We start from the raw sequence: 22,781 nt of genomic DNA on the forward strand, positions 1-22,781 counted from the left end.
ACTTCTGAGTTTCATCATTCTTGAGATCCGAGTTGCATAACTTCTTGATGATTGTGGTACAATCCATTCGTTCGACGTACTTTGCCAAATGACATTTTCTATACTTCATCCTGCTGTTCAGATTAAAGATTCCTGACTACCGCCTGATTCCTGTTGAGTAGGTGTTCTCTCTCAAGACATACCGGGTGGGGCTCGAAATGTGTTACCATTTTGTTTTTAAGTATAAACTTTATTGTCAATACAATCTGAAAGGAATATATACTACAATGAAGAGCCGTCCATGGAGATTTGTTCTAACTCAGTACATGCTCAATATGTACACCATTTCGTTTCCTAACTTCCTTCAAACGAACACTGACGGTATTCATTACCCTGCGGCACATGTCTTCCGTAATTTCACTGCAAGCTTGAAGAATAAGTGTTCTGAGCTCCATTAAATTCCACAGCTTCTTGATACGGATTTGCCCTTCAACACGCAGAGGTTCATGCAAGAAAGAGCAAGGCTACACACTGCAAACACTGTGTTGGAGTTTTTACACGAGCGTTTCTACATGTGGTTGATTTCACTCAGGTTTCCAGGTCGCTTCAATGACGAACAAAATTGACCCCCCAGTAGTCCAAACCTCAATCCATGTGACTTTTTTCATTGCGGGTAGCTAAAGTAAAAAATTTTACCGAAACGTCCTCGTGATTTAATGCAGCTCGGAAGACTTATTCTTCAAGCTTTGCAGTGAAATTACAGAATATGTGCTGTCGGGTAATCACTCACTTAAGTGTTCCTTTGAAGGAAGTTAGTTAACGAAATGGTGGACATATTGAGCAGGTGCTGAGTTAGAACAGATCTCCATGAAAGGCTCTTCATTGTAGTATATGTTCCTTTCAGATTGTGTTGACAGTAAAGTTTACATTCAAAAACAAAATGGTAACACATTTCGTGCGCCACCCTGTATTATGTAAAAATCTCAGTACTTCAAATTTTCACTTTCATTTTCTAGCCATGCTGAATACACAGTATTCTGATAAGCATATGACAACAGGCACTCCTTACACTTTGTAAAATATTAATGTGGAATAAGTTTCCTTTAATTTACGTCTGTAGTCACAAACGTTATGTTAACAGATTACCGGTTTCGGTCTATAATGACCATCATCAGATGATCCGATGGCGGTCATTATAGACCGAAACCAGTAATCTGTTAACAAAAAGTTTGTGACCATAGACGTAAATTAAAGGAAACTTATTGTATAAACGGATCACTGTTTTATTCGGGACAATGTCTCAGCTTGTGATATTAATTTAGGATTGATGGGACATGGATTGGAAACAATGATGGCCAACGGCTTTGATGACTTTCCCACAGGCAGGGACTTTGAACGATGGACAAGGAACCTCTTGTTCAAGGTTACCATGTGATACTGAAGTAAAAGACCGAAAAAGTAATAATTCGGGATAATGATTTAAGGACTACATTTTACATTCCGCACTAAAATGTAAAAAATTTTACAATCTACACGCGAGTCTATGGAATGACGTGTAGTTGTAGCATAATTTGTGTAGATTCAAGTGGAATGACAACAAGAGAATGTGTTAAACAGAACAACCTCATTACACTGTTGACCATTAAAATTATTACACCAAGAAGAAATGCAGATGATAAACGGATATTCATTGGACGAATATATTATACTACAACTGACATGTGATTACATTTTCACGAAATTTGGGTGCATAGATCCTGAGAAATCAGTACCCAGAACAACCGCCTCTGGCCGTAATAACAGCCCTGACTCGCCTGGGCATTGAGTCAGATAGAGCTTCGATGGCGTGTACAGGTACAGCTACCCATGCAGCTTCAACACGATACCACAGTTCATCAAGAATAGAGACTGGCGTATTGTGACGAGCCTGTTGCTCGGCCACCATTTACCAGACATTTTCAGTCGGTGAGAGATCTGGAGAATGTGCTGGCCAGGGCAGCAATCGAACATTTTCTGTATCCAGAATGGCCCGTATAGGACCTGCAACATGCAGTCGTGCGTTATAGTGCTGAAATGTAGGGTTTCGCAGGGATCGAATGAAGGGTGGAGCCACGGGTCGTAACACATCTGAAAAGTAACGTCCACTGTTCAAAGTGCAGTCAATGCGAACAAGAGGTGACTGAGATGTGTAACCAATGGCACCCCATACCACTGGGCCGGATGATACGCCAATATGGCGATGACGAATACACGCTTCCAATGTGCGTTCACCGCGATGTCGCCAGACACGGATGCGACATCATGATGCTGTATACGGAATGTGGATTCATCCGAAAAAAATGACGTTTTGTCATTCGTGCACCCAGGTTCGTGGTTGAGTACACCGTCGCAATCGCTCCTGTCTGTGACGCAGCGTTAAGGGTAACCGCAGCTATGGTCTCCGAGCTGATAGTCCATGCTGCTGGAAACGTCGTCGAACTATTCGTGCAGATGGTTGTTGTCTTGCAAACGTCCCCGTCTGTTGATTCAGGGATCGAGAGGTGGCTGCACGATCCGTTACAGCCATGCGAATAAGTTGTCTGTCATCTCGACTGCTAGTGATACGAGGCCGTTGGGATCCAGCACCGCGTTCCGTATTGCCCTTCTGAACCCACCGATTCCATATTCTGCTAACAGTAATTGGATCTCGACCAACGCGAGCAGCAATGTCTCAATACGATAAACCGCAATCGCGATAGGCTACGATCATACTTTTACGAAAGTCGGAAACATGATGGTACGTGTTTCTCCTCCTTACACGAGGCATCACAACAACGTTTTACCAGACAACGCGGGTGAACTGCTGTTTGTGTATGAGAAATCGGTTGGAACCTATCCCCATCCTCATGTCAGTACTTTGTAGGTGTCACCTACGGCGCCATGCTTGTGTGAATTTTCTGAAAAGGTAATTATTTGCATATCGCAGCATCTTCTTCCTGTCAGTTAAATTTCGAGTCTGTAGCCCGTCATCTTCGTGGTGTAGCGGTTTTAATGGCCGGTAGTGTACGCGAGGTGTTCAGTTACTAACGAAACACTTTTTTTCTTCTAAAACTAGGTTGTTTTTATTCGTGATTCCAATAAATCTTATTATTACCCACTCCTTTTTCCACACAGCCCTTTCTTTAATCAGACATAATATCCGTTCAATGCGACGGTGTTACACCACCTTACCGTGAGGGCCTGTGCGTTCGCACTACTCTACTCGTCGATAGCGGACTTGAAGTCTTGCTACATCAATAATCTCCCCATTGTCGAAGTAATGCTTCCGCGGAGTGCATCCTTCATTGGGTCAAACAGATGGAAGTCGAACGGATGGAGGTCGAGAGATGCGAGATCTGTCCTATAGGATACATGAGGAGGAACAGTCCAATGAAGATGTGTGAGCTTCTCTTAAATGCACAGACATTAATAGAGCCTCACTTTGTTATGAAGAAGGAGAAGATCGTTCGCATTTTTGTGACGACGGGCGTGCTGAAGTCGTTTGTTCAGATTCACACTTCAGGATTAATAGTACCACGATGGATCCGTAGACATTTTGCCAGCGCCTATGAATATCTGCGATGCTGTGAAACTCAATGACAGCTCAATGCTTGGATCGCACACCCGTTGCAGACGCCATTTTTAAGTCAATGTATAGCTCCGTCAACTATCGGAACTTCAAGAAACAAGAGGGAATGTTCGTCAATACCGCACAATAACTTCTACATTTTTCAACCGATATTGGGCGAGAAAAGAATGTTTTCCTTTACTTATTGTAAGCCGTACGTTTGAACCAAACTGGAAAATCTGTAGTAGCGAAACAGCAAGAGCTTGTGAGCTAGATTTGTATTTTATCTCAATATTATATGAGTGCTAGCCAAAGAAAGTAAAACTTAAAGAAGGAAACGTCAGAAGGATGAGTGTAATTTCAACAGAGACGATGGCTGTACGCTTTCGACCTTGTGGCTTCACCCTATCAAGAAGCAAAAAACAACCACCAGTCCTCGTAAGCGGCTTGTCAACAACAATATTTTGATAACGCTCCCCGTGTCTCTCACTAATGCTGTCAGTACTCTAATCAATATACGATCAGTCACGAATAGTGTCTAAAGAATCTTACTCTATAACTCTGTGGATAAATATGAGGGAGAGCACTTTTATAAGTGTACATTTTACCCTCATGTCTCCTGTACATGTTCTCAACGCGATTGGAAGACATGACATCCCGATCTTCCTCACAATCCCATACATCATCTGATAGACAATGTCGGGTGTGCTATTTACCTCCCCCCCTCGGCCCTCCCACCCAAAATAAACCAAATATGACTCTAAACGTGTTAACTGGGTCGCCTATCGGGGTTCCTTCCATACACCAATCGGAAGCTAGCTAATTAATCAGGAAAACCCCAGTTACAAATTACTCCACCTGCCCCCAAATACCTTGTCTGAATCCATATCCACCTACATCCCCCCCTCCCCCTCACCCGGTTCCCGTCCCCACTTCCTTCATCAGTTGAAGAGAATCCTGTTATCTGTAACGATCCTTATGCACATCCCAGATTGGATGACACTCAGACTCTCCTGTCAACTATAGCGGCACAGCTGTAACCCCCTTTATGCTCTGAAACATTGGTACAAGCAATAGGCATGCACAAAACTCAGCAACCCATTACACTTTACCTAATAAGCTCAAGTTAGGACTGGAAAACTTTCAGCCGCTTCACTGGTACAAATCCTTAACCACGACATCATCTCCTCCACAACAACTAAACATTACAATCTCAGTAAGATCAACCTCTCTGCTGTATACCCTGAAGATATCCTCAATGTTGCCGGTGACCCGAACTACCAACACACTATATCTCCTGGTAAAATACAACCATGCCACCTCTTCCTCCAAACTTTAAATACTTTCACACAACGCAACAAAGCAAGTTAAACACACTACCAACAGCAAAGCACAAAGTAACGCTTATCAGCACACCAAACATAGGAACTGCTCGTGACTCATTACTAAGTGGCCGCGCGGGATTAGCCGAGCGATCTTAGGCGCTGCAGTCGTGGACTGTGCGGCTGGTCCCGGCGGAGGTTAGAGTCCTCCCTCGAGCATGGGTGTGTGTGTGTGTTTGTCCTTAGGATAATTTAGGTTAAGTAGTGAGTAAGTTTAGTCCCATAAGATTTTACACACATTTTTGAACATTACTAAGTGCCATGTTACAGATAATTCCTCCTCCTACATGCAAACCCTAGCAATTCTGTGTAATGCTATTCTATGTGGCGGTTTAAAACTAGAGCTGTAAATGATCTCCAGCATTTAATCCTTTAACTAACGAACCTCCCAGGGAAACCTCCTCCTCCTACGGACCCATTAAACCGTTCTTTCATCTTCAGCATCGTACTTCATTCTCTCCAAACCCAATGCATCCACAAATATTTAGAAATGCAATTCCCAGTTCCTAAAACTTACTGTGACTTCCTTACGAAATACTACATGCACAATCAGCTCCAAAAACTCATCCTCATCTTTTCCCTACATCTGAACAAACATCGTGCTATTATATGTGTCTCTTACCTTTTACCGAGTATAGCACTCCGATCTGTTCAAACTATAAAAATATGTAATTCCCAATAATAGCTTCCTTTCTTATACACCAACTATTTAGTCGACAACAACGATACTCGAACCAGAATCTTCCATCCATCCATAGGCATGCATCTCTCCTCATCGCTTTCCCTCGGTCTCTCGTATACAGCTGAAACAGACTAGCGCATTTGCCCCTACTTATCAAGCAATAATAGAACGTACCTTCAGTTGCTTACGTGTCAGTCACTTCCAGTTCACCGCTCATAACAATCCCATGCGTCTTAGTTGTAGTAAAATGCCCATGACAGTCAACGGCAAATTGACTAAAAGGCCATCACAGACTAAATCACTAAAAACCACTAACTTCTGAGTTACATCCTCGTACTATCGTCAACACCGATAAAACTTTAGCCAACTCCTCCTCACCTTTCCACGTAACATGGATTTCCACACCTTCAAAATGTTGTTAGTCGTAGAACGGCATAAATTCCATTCCGCTAAACGTACCCACCTTCCATTTACTACAGACTTCTGTAGCAGTGGATAAATTTCTCCTGTCATCTCTCCTCAGATTTCTCGAACATGTTTGCAAATATACGTAATGTGAAGTAGACGGTCAAACCCACCTTCTCCCCAATCCTCTCCAGTTCTGGGCTACTGCCGCGCCTGTGCCGGCACGTCTCACCCTCTTCATTCACATTCTCCGTATCGTATCCCATGACAATTTCATTTCGCCTTTCCTCACACAAAAATCCGACCTGCATCCTTGCAGTCTACTTCCTAGAGCCCCATACCCGATATATTTTCTTTAGATCAATGGTTCAGTAGCTCTACCAGGATTCTGAGATACTTCCTCCACTTTCTTCTCCCGTCTCAACTTACACACTCCATGTCTCAGTCCGCAATCATCCCCTTCATCACAAACCTAATCTGAATGTCTCGTTTCCCCTCATCCCTCAATTCCCTCTTCTTGCTCATTCAGCATTTACTGGACGCTCACCTAGATGAACTTGTTAGGTGGAACATCGTCATCATAATCATCCTAGCATCAGACACACTATCACAATCACTTTTGATGGAAAATCAAAAAATAGTTTTGATTTTATTTTGATCCTTTCATTACAAGCTTTTTAACAGAATAAACACTATCTATGTATTTTAACATCGTTTGATTCAAGTGCAGCAAGATGGCTACTGCCAGTCCGTATTCCCCTACCCCCTTCACCATGAGATAAGGAATTAAATTATAAAGAAACATAACGATAATGGTTGTTACAGTACGCAGAGGCACTATATCGTAAATTCAAAATTTAGAATAATGGCAAAATGGCGGTAAGTAACCAAAACACAACAAGCAAATGATGACGTGTATAACGTGTATGTGCTACAAGAAGAAAAATTAGCAGCTCTTTATGAAAATGGACTTTCTGAAAATAGACTTACTTAAGGGAAACATTCACAGATAAAGATGTGAGTAAAGGACGGAAAAATATAACACAGGCCGTATGTAAAATAGCAAATGAAATTTTAGGAACAAAAGAAAAAGGTTAGCAATAAAAAGCGTTTGAGAATACGGAATGCAAAAATCGAAGAAGCAACTAGAGAAAAACTGATAGCTTACAAGGTACATTTGCGAAATGACACAAATATTACTTATGAAGTATATAAAAAGTAAAGAACAGGTGCCAAGAAAATAAACAGAAAGACAACCGAGGATGCATGGGATAAGTTTATAAGTGAGTTAGGGCATAATGTACATGGGAGGCATCTGATTGTATGTAAGTTAATTACTATATGACTATAAATTAATCAAACACAGGTGCTGCAAGATTAAACGGAATACATGAAAAAATGGATAAAAATTTATAAAAAGTTACGATATAATGAGGATTTGAATAAAACAGAAATGAATAGCTCCCAAGAAAATAAACATTACCAGGTACATACAGTATTAAGGCCCGTAAAAAAAGGAAGGCACCTGTATTAGAGAGAGGTGAATATACAACTTTTTAAATATAGTGGTATAACGTGTAAAGTAGGGATTTCAAATCTACTTCTTAAATATTGGGTCCATGGACCCAGTCCATTCCATGTAAACGCAGCCCATAGCATTATGGAGCCATCACCAGCTGACACAGCGCCTTGTTGACAACTTGGGTCCATGGCTTTGTAGAGTCTGCGCCACACTCGAAACCTACCATAAATTCATATCAACTGAAATCGGGACTCATCTGACCACGCCACTGTTTTCCATTCTCTAACGTACAAACGATATAATCACCAGCCCAGGAAGGCAGCTGCAAGCGATTTCGTGCTCGTAGCAATGGCACTCGATTGTCTGCTGCCATAGTCTATTAACGACATATTTCACAGCACTGTTCTAAAGGATAGGTTCCTCGTACGTCCGACATGGACTTCTGCAGTTATTTCGTACAAACGCTGATGTCATCAGTAGTTAAGTCAAGGCCGTTGACCACCGCTTTGACATTGGTGAGAGGTTATGCTTGAAATTTAGTATATTCGTCACCCTCTTGAGATTTCAGAATACTCAATTCCCTAACAATCTCCGAAATGGAATGTCCCATACATCTAGTTCCATCTATCATATCGCGTTCAAAGTTTGTTAATTCCTGTTGTGCTGCCGTCGGAATAGTTTTCACGTGAAACACCTGAGCAAAAGTGTCAGCTCCGCCAATGCACCGCCGATTTGTGCCTTGTTTAGCGATACTAAAGCCATTTGTTTATGTGCATATCGTATCCCGTGAACCCTTTCACCTCAGAGTAATTCCAAGATTGTAAAATTCATCCTCAATTTTAAGAGACTTCTTCATTTCCATGTGCGGTGTGTAGGCCGTTATGTTACATTCATTGAAGTGCATGTTAGTTACATATACAGTTCCTTATTCTCATCAGTCATACAAGATAACAAGAATTTTCTGTAAATGACTGGACGAAGAAGACCGGAAACCAAGACCTGAAACTGAGAAATAGTCTCTGCAAGAGATAACCAGTGCATTGAATTGCAAGATACTTATGTCGGTTAAATTTTTGTTTCGATTCCTGTATATGCGTTCGCCAGATGTACCAGGATGCTATGTGAAGTTCTCCGCATCTTAATAACGTGATAACATAATAATGGTTGAACTTGTAATTAATATGCAGTCTAGTCGTCCTAGTTTACTAGAATTTACGGTTCCCCTGAGAGTTGAAAAACTACATTCTGCTGAAGTTTACGAAATCAGGTGCGAATGTGGCTTAGTGTATGTAGGCGAGACGAGGCGACCCATCAGAGCACGGATATCTGAACGCAAAAGACATATCCGACTAAGACAGCACACCAAGTCAGCGGTTGTCAGAACACCAGGATGAGTGCTGCAGATTGATTTTGGTGCAGCTTTCGTACTAGCGAAACAGCCTCTTACTCTCAGGAGGAAAATTAGAGAGGTAATAGAAAAAGCCAAGCGACAGGCCAGAACGAACAGAGAAGACGGGTACCGACTTCCGACGTCTTGGCTAGCGGCAGTAACAGTACTACGGGACGACGGCTTATATGAAGCAACACGTACAGGCGCGCGGGGTATGGCAGCGGACGGGGGTACAAAGAGCACTGCGACGCCTCGGCCGGCGCTAGAAAGCAGGAAAACAACGCCACGTCACAGCTGCCACCTGGTTTTCCATTCGCCAATTTCCACCAATCACAAACAATTATGCAAACACAAATAAAAATGTCGGGTTTCCATCAATGAAAAGAAATAATGAAAAAACCAATAAAGACTTCTAACGTACCTCCTCTTCATCCTAAACAGCATATCAGAATTATACAGCAGCCATGTCGACAGGTATATAAGGAACAAAGTTTTTTCATTCAGCACAGGCGATAGTTGTAGACTAAACCACCCCTTCTTTCCGCTTCCTCGACTTCTGCAGCACCATTTATGGCCGTTATATCACCCCCACTCCCTCCCTCAAGTATCGTGGCGTCACCCTTGACCGTCGCCTCTCCTGGACCCCTCATCTCCGGAATACCCAAGCCAAGGTACGCTCCCGACTCCGTGTCCTCAAGCTCCTTTCTGGCCGCACATGGGGTCTCGACCCCTCCACCATCCTCCACACCTATAAATCCCTCATTAGCCCTATCCTCTGCTACGCTCATCTCGCCTGGATCTCCGCCCCTCCTGCCTTTTAAAAATCATTTCAAATCCTAGAACGCCTTGCGCTCCGCCTTGCATATCCCATTCACCTCCCATCGCGCATGCGGATCCTATATGACCTCATCCCGTTCCAGCACCTCCTCCTTCTTCCTCGAACAGATACGGATCCTCTACACCTCCCGAAAACTTGATCCCCCTCACCCACTTGTCTCTCCCATCCTCGCCCCCCCCCCCCCCCCCCCTCCGCCCGTACACTGCCGCGCCTGCATTCTCACATCCCACCAGCTCTCCATTTCTCCACTCTCCATACCGTCGCCCAAGGTGGCTTACACCAACTCCCCCTCCCTGATGATGCCCTCCTTCCCTCCATCTACCCGCCCTACCAACTTTGATCCTCCTCATTCAACCCCTGTGTTTTTTCCCTAGGTCACCCTCTCCCCCTTCTCTCCATCCTCCCTCCCTCCCTCCCTCCTCTCCCCCAGGCTTCCAATAGCCCCCCTACCTTCCTTCCTCCCCCTCCCATCTCCTCTGCCACTGGCATCTACACCCTCTTCTCTCCCTCCTCCCCCACCTTTCACCTTTTGGCAGGTCCCTGGACTTGTACACGTAAAGTGAACATCCACGTGCCGGAGATCGTCGCCAGTGTTTTGTGTATGCCATCGTTCTTGTGATTCTGTGTTTCGTCATTTGTGCTCCTTCGTTCAGGTGTGCCATTTCTGTTGTCTCTGTTAGTGTCTGAGTGCTGCACAGATTTCTTTGGACGCTACACCTGTGGACGACTTTATGTATTTTAAGTTTGTGTCTACTGTTGTCTACCCATGGGTGTTGTTTCGTTTCTCGATGTCTCAACTTGTAATAAATGTATTATCTGTGGCCGAAGAGCGGCGTAATATTGCCGGCCTACCTTTGTATAAGGAGTCAAAATAACTATAAAGGAAAAAAACTCATTCAGCAATGAACCAAAACACCTTAAAGAAGGTTGCTTGCAACAGAGACCCAAACCTAGGTAGTTTTGTGTATACTGACAATGCGGTCACAAACCCAGAAAAATTTTATTGGGCATCTATACATTGTCCAAAAATTTAAACCACATAGCAAAAATATTCTTACATTCCAGGCCACTGAAGATGCCTTACAGAGAGTAAAAACTAAACGCGTATGGCACGAAACTTGTGTTTCATTCAGTTGCAGTTACAGTCAAGAAGTAAAAATTAACAGTATACCGTAATATTACAAGCAACTGAGGAAGACAGGACTACTGAAGTAGAAGATGTCAGACTTTTGTATTTATTCAATCTTTTTGTCACGGTCAACTCCCTTTGGCAATTCCCTCCAGGAGATCCGAATGGGGGACTATTCCGGAATCTCCTGCAAATGGAGAGACCATCATGACGCTTTTCCAATTACAGACCACATGTCCTGTGGATACACGTTATGCATCTTTAATGCAGTGGTCTCCATTGCCTTTTTCATCCTCACACCCTTCATCACAGCTGATTCTTACACCTTTATGGGAAGTTTCCCGCCCTAAGGACCTCTGTCTGCTCCTCCACCGTCTTTGTGAAGGCCGTTGGCAGAATGAGGGTGATTTCTTATGCCGGAAGTCTTCGGCTGCCAACGGTGGTTATTAATCAAAATTTATGTGGTGGTGGGTTTCAAACCTGGGGACGAGAACCTTTTGATTACTAACTGAAGTCCCCCACCCCCTTTTTTAGTTTTTTATCTCATTTTGTTCGTTATCGTTCGTTCTATATGTTCGGGGCAGACGTCTCATGATGCCTGTTATAGTTCATCATTGACCCACTAACTCAGTTTTTTATTACAGAAGGCAGTTAAGCGTCTGACCGAACACGCTGAACTACCGTGCTGGCACATCTAGACCATGCGTGATGTTACACGATTCCAAGGACCATGCTTTTCTCTATTAAACATATGGAAGAGGTGAATCTCCACAAAAAAGGAAAAATTAAAGAAATGCCATGGCTTTATTTAAATATGCCATTGATTCAAATGGCTGAGAGTGGAGACAACTTATTCAAATAATGTGAGAGTTTCAGCCTAATCATGCAATCTTGTGATCGATATTTAATGATAGCGAGTGCCATTTCCACTGGAAAAATATAGGTTCCTATTTTGACCACCAGGTAAAAATGTTGCGGTTTTAATGCAAGGAAAAACGTATAAAAATATTCTGTATTTAATGGATTAGGTACGGGACTCAGGCAGAAAGTCAAACAAGTGAGAAACACATAGTTTGGATTTTATTGTTAACGACTACTTACACAATTGGTTCAACATCATCAGCAGAGCCGTCGACGAGATTCTGTACAGCGCCAGATATGCACCTGGTGGGCAAAATTAGAACTAACTTTCGTCCAGTTTAAAGAAGTTGTGCATTAAGGCATTTGCATATCTGCCAAGTTTCGCAGCCATGCGATAAGTACAGACCAAATTGAACATCTGTGAGTGTATGCACTTAAATCATAACCACCTGATGTCAGAAAATGAACCCCATTTGCACAAAGCAAGTTGCTGACCCTTCCTAATAGGAGACTGGAGCTTACCTCTGGGAAGAGCGTGTCTAGAGGTGCTCCAGCCCGGCGTTCCAGCAGGATGGAGGCGGCGTGGAAGGCGGCGAGTGTGCGCAGCGTGAGGCGGCAGTGTTCCAGATCCAGCGGCGCGCGGCTGTCCAGCACCTGGAACGCCTGGGCCGACAGGTCCTCGAGCAGCACCAGGTCGGGCCGCGTCAGCAGGCACCGCGGCGCCCACGCGAGCGAGTCTGCTGGCTGCGGGCAGGCAACAGCGTCACGGGCAACGAGCGCGGTGGACCATCACCGGTCACTGTGTTGCCAACTAAGCACGTGCCCCCTGAATGCAGCAGTAGAGCGACGTTTGCGATGTGAGCGGCATACATTTCAGTGCAGAGTGGCTCTTCTCTATTAGTTTCTGGACCAACTGAAATAATGTATAATTCTTGTTTTTGTTGCTACTATTGTTCTGTTGGTGTTGCCCACACCGAAGAGTGGCCCAATGCTCCTCTGTAAGCCCTTTCAGTTCTGTTCATTTATTGCCTTCGTCTCAGTTTCATCTCTGCTCACACGAACAGCTGGTTACGAAGATATTCTGGCATAGAAATATGGCATAGATAAATGGTGGAAAGCACAGGAAGCTGCCTTCTACGATGAGTATACTGGGAAGTTGGGACAACGCAACTGTGTGGAAATGTTTTACATTGCTCATATTGAGAATCAAAGGGTGACCTGTGGTAATAAACTGGAGAAGATAAATTTCTTTCTCAAGATTGTTAGCAGTAGCCTCTGTTCCTGATAACCGGTTTGGTAATTAAGGTAACCGTCTTCAGATCTCTAAAGCATTTATACAGGTACAGTAAAGTACATCATTGCAATCAGGGCACTGCTAGATCAGCAGGCAGTGACCCGTAAAGAATAAGCATTGTCATTGGACCGATAGATGTCACTAGTGTAACGTCGGTTTCTTACTTTAAATTATTTATATGATTACATTACAGTGTGCTAGCTAAAACGAGGACGAACATAAATCCAAAAACATGTCAACAAAATCATTGCCATTTAGTAAATAAGGCAGACTCGGCTCTCAAGATCTATTCTTATAGCGTTGATAACGCAATGTACCCAAGTAGAAGTTGAATTCATATTTAGTACAGTTACCACAAACCAATCCCTCCCCTCCCCAGGGCCCCTCTTTTCCTCTCCCCTCATTCTCCCAAAACGGATTTTCCTCCTCCCCCCCTGCGTTCCTGCACCCCTTCCTCAACTGTGTCCCTCCCAGATCCTTCCCCCAAAGACCCAGACCCGCGACCCCGCTCGTCTCCCCCCCCCCTCCCCCCCTCACCGCTCTACCTCCATCCGGCCCTTCTTCCCTTCACCCTCATCTCCATGCCCCTGGCAGATCCTGCTATTTGCTCATCGTCATCTGTGTGCTACGTCTGTGTTGTTTGGTGCTTTCTCCTGTGCATCAAGAGTTGTGGTTTTAATTGTGTGCTCGACCTGGATGTCGTCCATGACTGTTCAGTGCTAGGCCGTCTGTCATGTAGCTGTTTTATTTCGTTTTATGTCATTTCTGCTCCGGCAGTACTATGCCTGGTGCCTTTTAATCAAGTGTGTGTGTTTTTTGTGTGAATTACTTTTTTTTTAGATTTATATCCCCAATTTACTGTCACCACTTTGAACTCTTTCTTTTCTTCTGTTTCGCCTCTTTTGTGTTCTATATTGCGGCATGTTTTCTTCTGTATATTGTTTTAAATGTCTTCCTGTCTGTTTTTGTCTCTCAGCTGAAGAGCAGGTCTTATGCTGCTGCCAGATCGCCCCTGATGGGGAATGGAAATAACACTAAAGGAAAAAAAAACACAAACCAATAGACAATAGACTCCTGTTTAAGTAGTTAATTGGCAAGAATCAAAAACACATGGTCAACGCCTTTAAAATATTTGTTAAAAATCTTTAAAATAGGGGTGTGGAAATTATAATCTGTCATTAAAGTAACACCGTAAGTCGTGGCTAGATGCGAAATAATGTGATTATACTCAAATGATAACACAGTAAAAATTTTATTCTAAAAATGTGGAAATATAATTATCAGACGGGCTTATAGAAAGTCATTTGCGTACTCTTGACTTCTACTATGACCTTTAAGTAGCAGATAAGCTGAAGCTACGTCCAAAGTAACAACGATGTACGCAAGTGGTAACATAGTAACAGTAAATTAAAATCATAAAAAAATTGAAAGGTGGGAAGATGTAGTTCAGGGCTTACACATATCTATTAGTTAACCATCCATGCTCGATAATAACGTAAAAGATTTTTCCTTTTTGGTTCACATGTTTTCACCTATATTTCTGAAAAACAAAAAATACAAAATTAAAAAGTGGGGGTTTCAGGGTGAATGCGCGAATACCGTCGGAACTATTATGGGACCAGGACTTGCGAGTAGTGAGCTTAATGGACGATGAGTTGAAAATTTGAGTCTGCCAGAGACCTTGTCCGGATGGCCGAGGCGGTTAAATGCAACTGCTCATGAGAAACGGGAAATCCGGGTTCGTATCCCAGTCCGGGACAACCTCTCAACTTTCGTCATCACATTAGGACAATGCTCTGCGCTGCTAGACATCTCCATCTCCCATCTATCCTTTCGCTTTCCTTCCCCTTCCTACATTTCATGTTTACTTATTATCAAGGAATGTGCGCAAATGTAATGGAAGATGAGATTTGTGTTTAACGTCCCAGAGACAACGTGGTCATTAGAGACGGAACACAAACTTAGCTTAGCAGAGGGTGGAGGAGGAAATCGGCAGTGTCCTTTCAAAGGAACCATTCCGGCATTTGCCTCAAACAAGTTAGGTGGACCACGGAAAACCTTAATCAGGATGGCCGGACGTGCGAGTCCAGTGTGCTAACCACTGCACTACCTCGCTCGGTCGTACAGTGGCAAGATATCCATACCATCCAGAGTGGTCAGAAACATTTTCAAATGCTTGTACCGATGTTGCAGTGTGGGCTGTGCTGACAAACAAATGTTAAATTTTTTTTCCGTAAGTTACGCTGATTCCTAGTTAATGATCACTGAAGTTAGCCAATTAGACCGATGCGCGAACAAATTCAAGCGGCCCGCCGTATATGTGTGTCTGCTTGAATTTGCGCGCACAACGGCCTGATATTCTAACATCAGCGCTAATTAAGTAGGAAACAGCGCATCGTAGCGAATTTTCCTCTAAATTATTTCACAGCGCAACCGACACTGAAACATCCTTACAAGTTTATAAACTTTTTCTGTCCACCACGTATTTGTCTTCATAGTCCGCTTGCCTCCGTCGGGCTCCTTAAAAGCTAACTATGTCGCAGGATTGTTTCTTTTCTTTACAGTGGTCCAGTTAATCCGCTCTGAATACAAATTTTAAGTTACGTTAGGAGTTTTAAAATTATTTTCTCAGTTGCAGTACCTAGAGGAGTTTTGATACTTCGCGCATCTTGTCAGATTGTTCAGTCGCTGAAGTTGCGCGTATTTGGAATAAATTGCATGTGAGAGACAGTACTGTTTTCGTTAAATCCAGTAGCGCTCAGTAGGGACTTTAGTTGTCTGTCATAGGGTTTTGCTAACTATATTTTTCTGGTCAGTTTTCATGATACAAAATGTTGTAGAGTTATTCAAGGAATATGTTGCTTTCGTGTTTTTGAGGTTACTTTGGGATATCAGGGGTGTAATTACTTGTCTTCTTTTCTGAATGTGTATTTTGAGCCTGTGGTGTACTTCTTCCTTCTTTTTAGAAACAAATCTGAAAGGAGGTACATGAGAAGTAGCTACTTGACATTTTAAGTGAATTATAGAGTAAACACTGATAGGAAATGATTGAAATAAGGAGATAGGTTATTAAAGTCTTTGATAGTAGCATTGAGATATTTTTTTACCTTAATCATACATTTTTCAGCATCAGAGATCGTATCCATAGTGCTGTGATTGTTAACTAACAGGAGTGTCCGTCAAACCCTTGCCCAGAATGCCGCTTGCATTGATATGCCACTTCCAATATTCTGGGAGGTATGTTGGCCCCGAATAGAATCTGCCTGCCGCTTTAATGACGAGGGGTGGTGTGCCATAAGGCCTATAAGTGGTTTTTAACCCTTTAGTTACCAAATTATTTCCGGAAGTTTTAGACTTTTTATGAACACATTACTGGGCTAAGAAACTGTTCATAAAATCATAGTTTAAATCTTGAAAGTGAGCGTTTAGATTAAGAGTATAAAAAAATTAGTGGGAACTCTATTGTTCCTACTGAACTCTGGAGTAACTTTACTTGCTAATTTAAAAATATGTATTTCCTGTATTTTTAGTACACAAACATGTTAAACATTACATTTATGTTTGTATTAGTTCATACTGTCCTTTGAGTTCACCAAGGTGATGTACTATGGAACTTATAGAAGCATGGTGCTACACACAAAGGTACACGAGAGTTGCTACACATTTTTTGTTCTCTTTTCTTTGTTCTTTGTGCTACATTGGCGATATCTTCTGTTTGTTGTACCTTTTGAAGGGAAATGAGTTCCAACGTTCTCCAAACAAACTTCATCTGGTACTCCAGACACACCTCTTTTTGATGTTTGAAAGTGAACGGGCCTTCCTCTTCTCTTACGACTTGAGAAGCCAGAGATAAACTGCCTTGCCAAGTGCAATCTAAATGTTAGCTGGTCTGCTTCTGTCTTCTGTAGCTTCCACATAACGTAGGAATTGACAACTGCCAAATCCACAAGAAAGAAAAACAGTTTGTGCCACCACTTCCATGAACGACGGCCTACAGCATACCGTTCACGCAGCTGATCAAATCTATCCACTCCTCCCATTTCTTTATTACACTCTGCCACAGCCAATGGGCAGAATACTTCACTTCTGCTTCCACTAACTTACCTTGTAATATTTATGTATCTTTCAGTCAAATCCAGCAAATATACACGAATACTATCTCCCTCACAAATATAAACGTAGATAAATACAACACAAGGCACTTCAGACGCAAAAGAAATGCACACTATCCAAAAAACACTGTAGCGGTCGAAACAGTGGATCGTTTTCAAGCAGGAACTGCGCTTCCGCATTGATTGACTCACAAGGTAGAAATACAACAGCTTTCGCCTAACCGTTGACAAACTACACATAGTTAGTACACTCTAACAGAGAGGGTAGAACAAGTTAGATGTGGGAACACGGATTACCACTGAAGTTACAATGAAAACAAATAAGTGGGAATTATACTTCCCACTGGTCACAAAAGGGTTACGATTTCCTACATCTGACTAGGCAGATACAGGGCTGCTACCCACTTCTCGCCTAAGTAACACGATTTTTAGACATTTAGAAAACTTCTATACACTTTTACTTGAGATAACATTACGCCCATACAGATCGGATAAATAAATTCCATTCTATGTAGGGAGTGGTGGCGACAGCATGACTGTCTACTGCTAACATTGAAAAAGCCAGTAATGAACCTACTGTACTCGTGAAAATACAAAATAAAGACAAGGAAAAATAGAGAAAGAAGAAGTCGTCTGCAAAATGAGAACCGTGTAAGTAGAAGGGTTAATAGTTTAGGAATCAATTCAGTTTTATAATTTTAAACTTCTGCGGAACTGATAGTCTTTCATCATTCGCAAGCTTAGAATTTGGAATACCCCTACATGTGTTTAGCATAATACGTACATTAGGTAATACATAAAAAAATATACTCCTGTCACGTTCCGAACATTACATTGTTTCTTTAGAAACCATAGATTACACATTTTAAATCGTCTATAATCACCAAGAACTGTAAAATTTAACGTTCAACGTGAATGTGATCGGGACTAGTTTGACTGACAATTTCAGGTACTGAGCATTTACCTTACCGAAAAATTTCTTCGTAGCTGGGTCTACAGCATCGCGATAATTTCTGAGTGATGGAGTCGTTTTAAGTAACAGCCTTACGCTATTAAATTATACTATGCAAGAGGACCTTAATTGTACCATGCATATATAGATGACGTTACTGGCCAGGTTTGGCCTGTGTGTTGCGCTTTACAGACTCCTTAACATCCCACATTTTTTAACATGTCTTGTGACTAAAGTACTCGTAACAACTGGCTTCCAGGCTTTCGCTGAATTCACGGATTAGTGCTCGGCCCGCACCTATCCTTGGCCTGCATGAATGACGCCTGGGACACTGGACGACTTGCGAAACGCTGTGACATTTATTAATGACCAATGTACAAAGGGCGCAAACACATTCATACCAGACGTTACTAGAACAATAATGGTTCATAATAAACAGCTAAACCATTAGTCACGCGAAAAAAAATTACGAATGCAAATAAATAAAAATGACTGACTTGCACATAGGACGATGTAGTACATACTAATAACCTGAGGTAATGATGAGTTACGTGTAATAATAAACGTAGTTGCTATCAGAACATATGTAATTTAGCTTCACTTCTGTGTGAAATACACAACCACTTCATGTTGACCTAAACAGTCTAGAATACTTTGCATACCAGAATAGTTCTAGAATAGTTTGCATACTTCCACTACTCGTAATTTATCTTAAGATATTCACTATTAACACAACTGAGAAAATATCCCGGTACTTCTTGTGTATCTTTCTACAAATATTTTTCAGTGTTTTATGTAAATTCAAGTTATGTGCAAATGTAAACTGTTATTATTCTAGAAACATAAATTCAATAGCGATAAATCAAAGAAAATATATGCAAATATTTATGTAGAGACTGTAACGTGTCTCTGACATGATGAAATGCTGGTGTTGTGGAAGGCCCGAAAATTTAGCACGGGTCAGAGAGCGTGGAGAGACAGCCTGTATCATGCCGTCACTTCCTAGTGAACTTAGTCACAATGCAAAGTTAGAATTATAAGCAATTAACAATATGACCTCAGCAAATGTGACTGGGTACATGGCGAGTTACTGTCTCAGTAAAATTAGTGGAAATTTCTCATCTTCAAAAATGTTTCAAATGGCTCTGAGCACTATGGGATTTAATAGCTGAGGTCATTAGTCCCCTAGAACGTAGAACTACTTAAACCTAACTAACCTAAGGACATCACACACATCCATGCCGGAGGCAGGATTCGAACCTGCGACCGAAGTGGTCACGCGGTTCCAGACTGAAGCGCCTAGAACCGCACGGCCACACCGGCCGGCTAATACGGAGTACTCCTACATGTGTTTAGCATAATATATATGCTAGATAATACATTGAAATAAAAATGTACTCCAGTCAAATGCGGTGTATTACATTGTTCCTGGAGAAACCACAGTTGTACTTCCTCAGTAAAAGATTGAGCTTTGCTGCGTGATTTTATTTAGTATCTAAAGTTAACATCCCTTGCAGGGTCGCTGGTCACCAATCTGGTGCCTCCTCAGGCATGCCTGAGGAAAGCCTCTCAGATATTGGTTATTGGTGGTACTGTGGAAATGAAACAACCAGAGCAGACTAAACCAGCAAAAGTGTAGTGGGCTGGATTCCTTAGCCACAGAGAAGACAATCAACCTAGTTGCAGGGAAACCCCAAACCCAAACTCGCTATGGATAGATGGTGTACTTGAATCACAGTGAAGGCAGCCTGTCTAGAAAATGGAACTTCGAAAAGAAACCGGTTGGTCCAGATTGCGAAGGTGGCAGTTCCATCACTGGGCACAGAAGGCTGATAACCTACTAGCTTTAAATAATGTTATCAAGGAAAGTGACAAAAGGAAATATAGGACAGATAATACTGTGGCTGACAAACGCTTGGTCAAGGGCCTATGAAGCGATTTTCGAATTGGAACATGGAACATCAGATTCCTCTTCAGAGGCGGAATGAAACAGCTGGAAGACGTGCTGAGCAGATACAAATGCGCCGTGACGGATCTCCAAGAAACAAAAGTTCTCCAAGGGATCATGAAGGTCGGTAATTAATACTCTCTTTAACAGCAATGAGTCACGACAGATTGGTCCTAAGGAGTTGGTTTCGCCGTCCATAACGAAGTATCTGTAGCTGCTAATAAGTGGGCACCGAAATGTGGTCCCATCTCTATATAAAATTTGCATTGTCAGTTGCCATGCACCATCAGAAGACGCAGACGATAAGGTGAAAAACAACTTTTATGGAGAGTTGGAGGAAGTCTAAGACAATTACCAGTACATACAGCCCACCAAGTCTTGAGCGACTTTAATGCACGAACTGGGAAGGAGGAAGAAAATCGACCGATAATCGGCCCAGATAGTCTATATGAGGAGAACAATGAAAATGGTGCCCGGCAAATCCATTTTTCTGCCGACAGAAGAATGACCATTAACAGCACGTATTTCACCTCGCAAAACGGTACATGAAATTACTTGGATATCACTAAATGGCTAAAATAAAAATCAGACTGATCACTTTCTCTGGCTGGGAATCACCGTGGGTGTGTTGAAAAAGTAAGGACATTTCGCGGGGCTAATATGAATTTCGAGGACCTTCTAGTAATTCTCGAACTGCGATTGAAGGTATCCACCAAATGGATACAGAGAAATGAAGCAGTGGCTCGTCATGACAAAGACAGGATTGCAAATTAAAAAGGTGTGACGATGCTATCAAGAAAAACTCATGACTCGCGTAACGTCAAGCATAGCAAGTGGAGTGGAAGAGTAGTGGCGGTCACTACGAGAGGCTGTCTTTCAAACTGCAAGTGAAGAATATAACAACCAAAGCCAATGAAAAAGCCGTGGTTTGATGATGAGTGTAAAGAAGCGGTGAAGACTAGGATGCAAGAAGATTCGAATGCCTGAAGACCCCCCACTGACATCACAAAGATACCATGCACTATGGAAAGAAGACTGACCGAATTGTATGGCAGAATAAACGAGAATATGGTAAACAACAGTTGAGGCTAACTCAGGATTATTGAAAAGCAACCAGAGCCTTCTTTCGGCGAACAAGGTTTGTGGGAGATATTTATAGACAGTAAACTATAATTCCAATAGATGAGGAAGATTTTTTGCAAATTACTAAATGGCTCTGAGCACTATGGGACTCAACTGCTGTGGTCATTAGTCCCCTAGAACTTAGAGCTAATTAAACCTAACTAACCTAAGGACATCACACACATCCATGCCCGAGGCAGGTTTCGAACCTGCGACCGTAGCAGTCGCACGGTTCCGGACTGCGCGCCTAGAACCGCGAGACCACCGCGGCCGGCTAGTTACTAAATAATGAAGAAGTTCCTGAGCCAACATCGTATGAGATAAAAACCATCCTGGAGGCCCTTAAAAACAAGAAAAAACAATAAGGCTCCAGGCAGCAGTGGCAGCAATGCGGAAATTGTTTGGATACTGGGGGAAAGCGATAGTAGAAGGTCTCAGAAAGCTTATGGATGAACTATGGTTTTCAGAGGAGATTCATGCGGATTGGGAAAAGGCAGTCGTATACCCGATTTTTAAAAAAGGCGATGACACAAAAGTGCATAATTATCGAGGGATCTCGCTGCTGGAGGCAGGATATAAAGTGTTCACCACTCAAACACAAAGTCGATTCAAAAACATTGCTCGGAGGGATTGTAGGCACACACCAATATGGATTTTCCCCTGGACGTTCAACTACCGACCACACCTTCACATTGAGACAGATAATGGAGAAGGTATATGAATTCGATAAAGACCTACACCTTATATTCTTTGACTTCCGGTAGGCATAAGACAGCATTACTCGGACCGCTCTCTGGAAGATAATGCGCGATTTTAGCATAGTGGTGAAGTACATTAGGCTGATTGCAGCTTATTACAACGGCTCAAATTGCGAAGTAATAGCTGCAAAATTAATTGTAGGCACCCTTCAGATTTAAGAATGGATTGAGATATGGTGATCCTCTCTCACTAGTTCTGTTCAACATAGCGCTGGAAAAGGTGAGACTTGTAGCTGGCCATAACAGGGTGACGGAGAGGGTTGAAAGTGATACGATCCTCGTGTTTGGAGATGATGTAGTGATTGTGGGCGAAACTCTGAATGAAGTGACAGCAGAGATGCTAGAAGCGAGCAAACCAAGGTTACTGATCAACGATGAAAAAACAAAGTTTACGGTAATCTCTCGACGACAAAATGATATGGATGCCATCGGTAGAGACGGTCATAATTTTGAAAGAGTTAAAAAATTCAAGTCCTGGGGTCAATATTGTCGAATAAAAGTAAGATAGAGAAGGAAATAAAAGTGCGAACCGGGAGTACTACAGTTTTTAAACCTCCTATACGCGTCGCACATCATATCAAAGGAAGGCAGGATGCAGCTACACATGTAACTAGTGATATGGTTGTGAGACGTGGACAAGTACATAGACTATGGAAGAGGGCATTAGTGGGTTTGAGAGGTAAATTTTAAGGAAAATTTATGGTCCGGTATACAATGAAGAAACTGCAAGATGGAATAGAAGGCACAATGAAGATATGTATCGGCGGTATAAGAAAGCTGATACTGGGAGAGTGATTGCAAGAAGAACTCTACACTGGACA

General features: G+C 42.5%; 1 protein-coding gene across 2 annotated transcripts in view; it reads right to left on the reverse strand.

The window, feature by feature from the left end:
* Positions 1–22,781, reverse strand: part of LOC126272443 (uncharacterized) — a 65,157-nt gene that overhangs the window by 36,872 nt on the left and 5,504 nt on the right. For both annotated transcript variants that reach the window (XR_007549223.1, XM_049975318.1), the window contains exon 2: positions 12,297–12,518. Coding sequence is in view for 1 of the 2 variants with exons in the window: in XM_049975318.1 (XP_049831275.1) it covers positions 12,297–12,518 (222 nt within the window). In the remaining variant the exon portion in view is untranslated. The remainder of the gene's footprint in view (positions 1–12,296; positions 12,519–22,781) is intronic.

Source organism: Schistocerca gregaria, chromosome 5, assembly GCF_023897955.1.
Source record: "Schistocerca gregaria isolate iqSchGreg1 chromosome 5, iqSchGreg1.2, whole genome shotgun sequence".
NCBI lineage: Eukaryota > Metazoa > Arthropoda > Insecta > Orthoptera > Acrididae > Schistocerca > Schistocerca gregaria.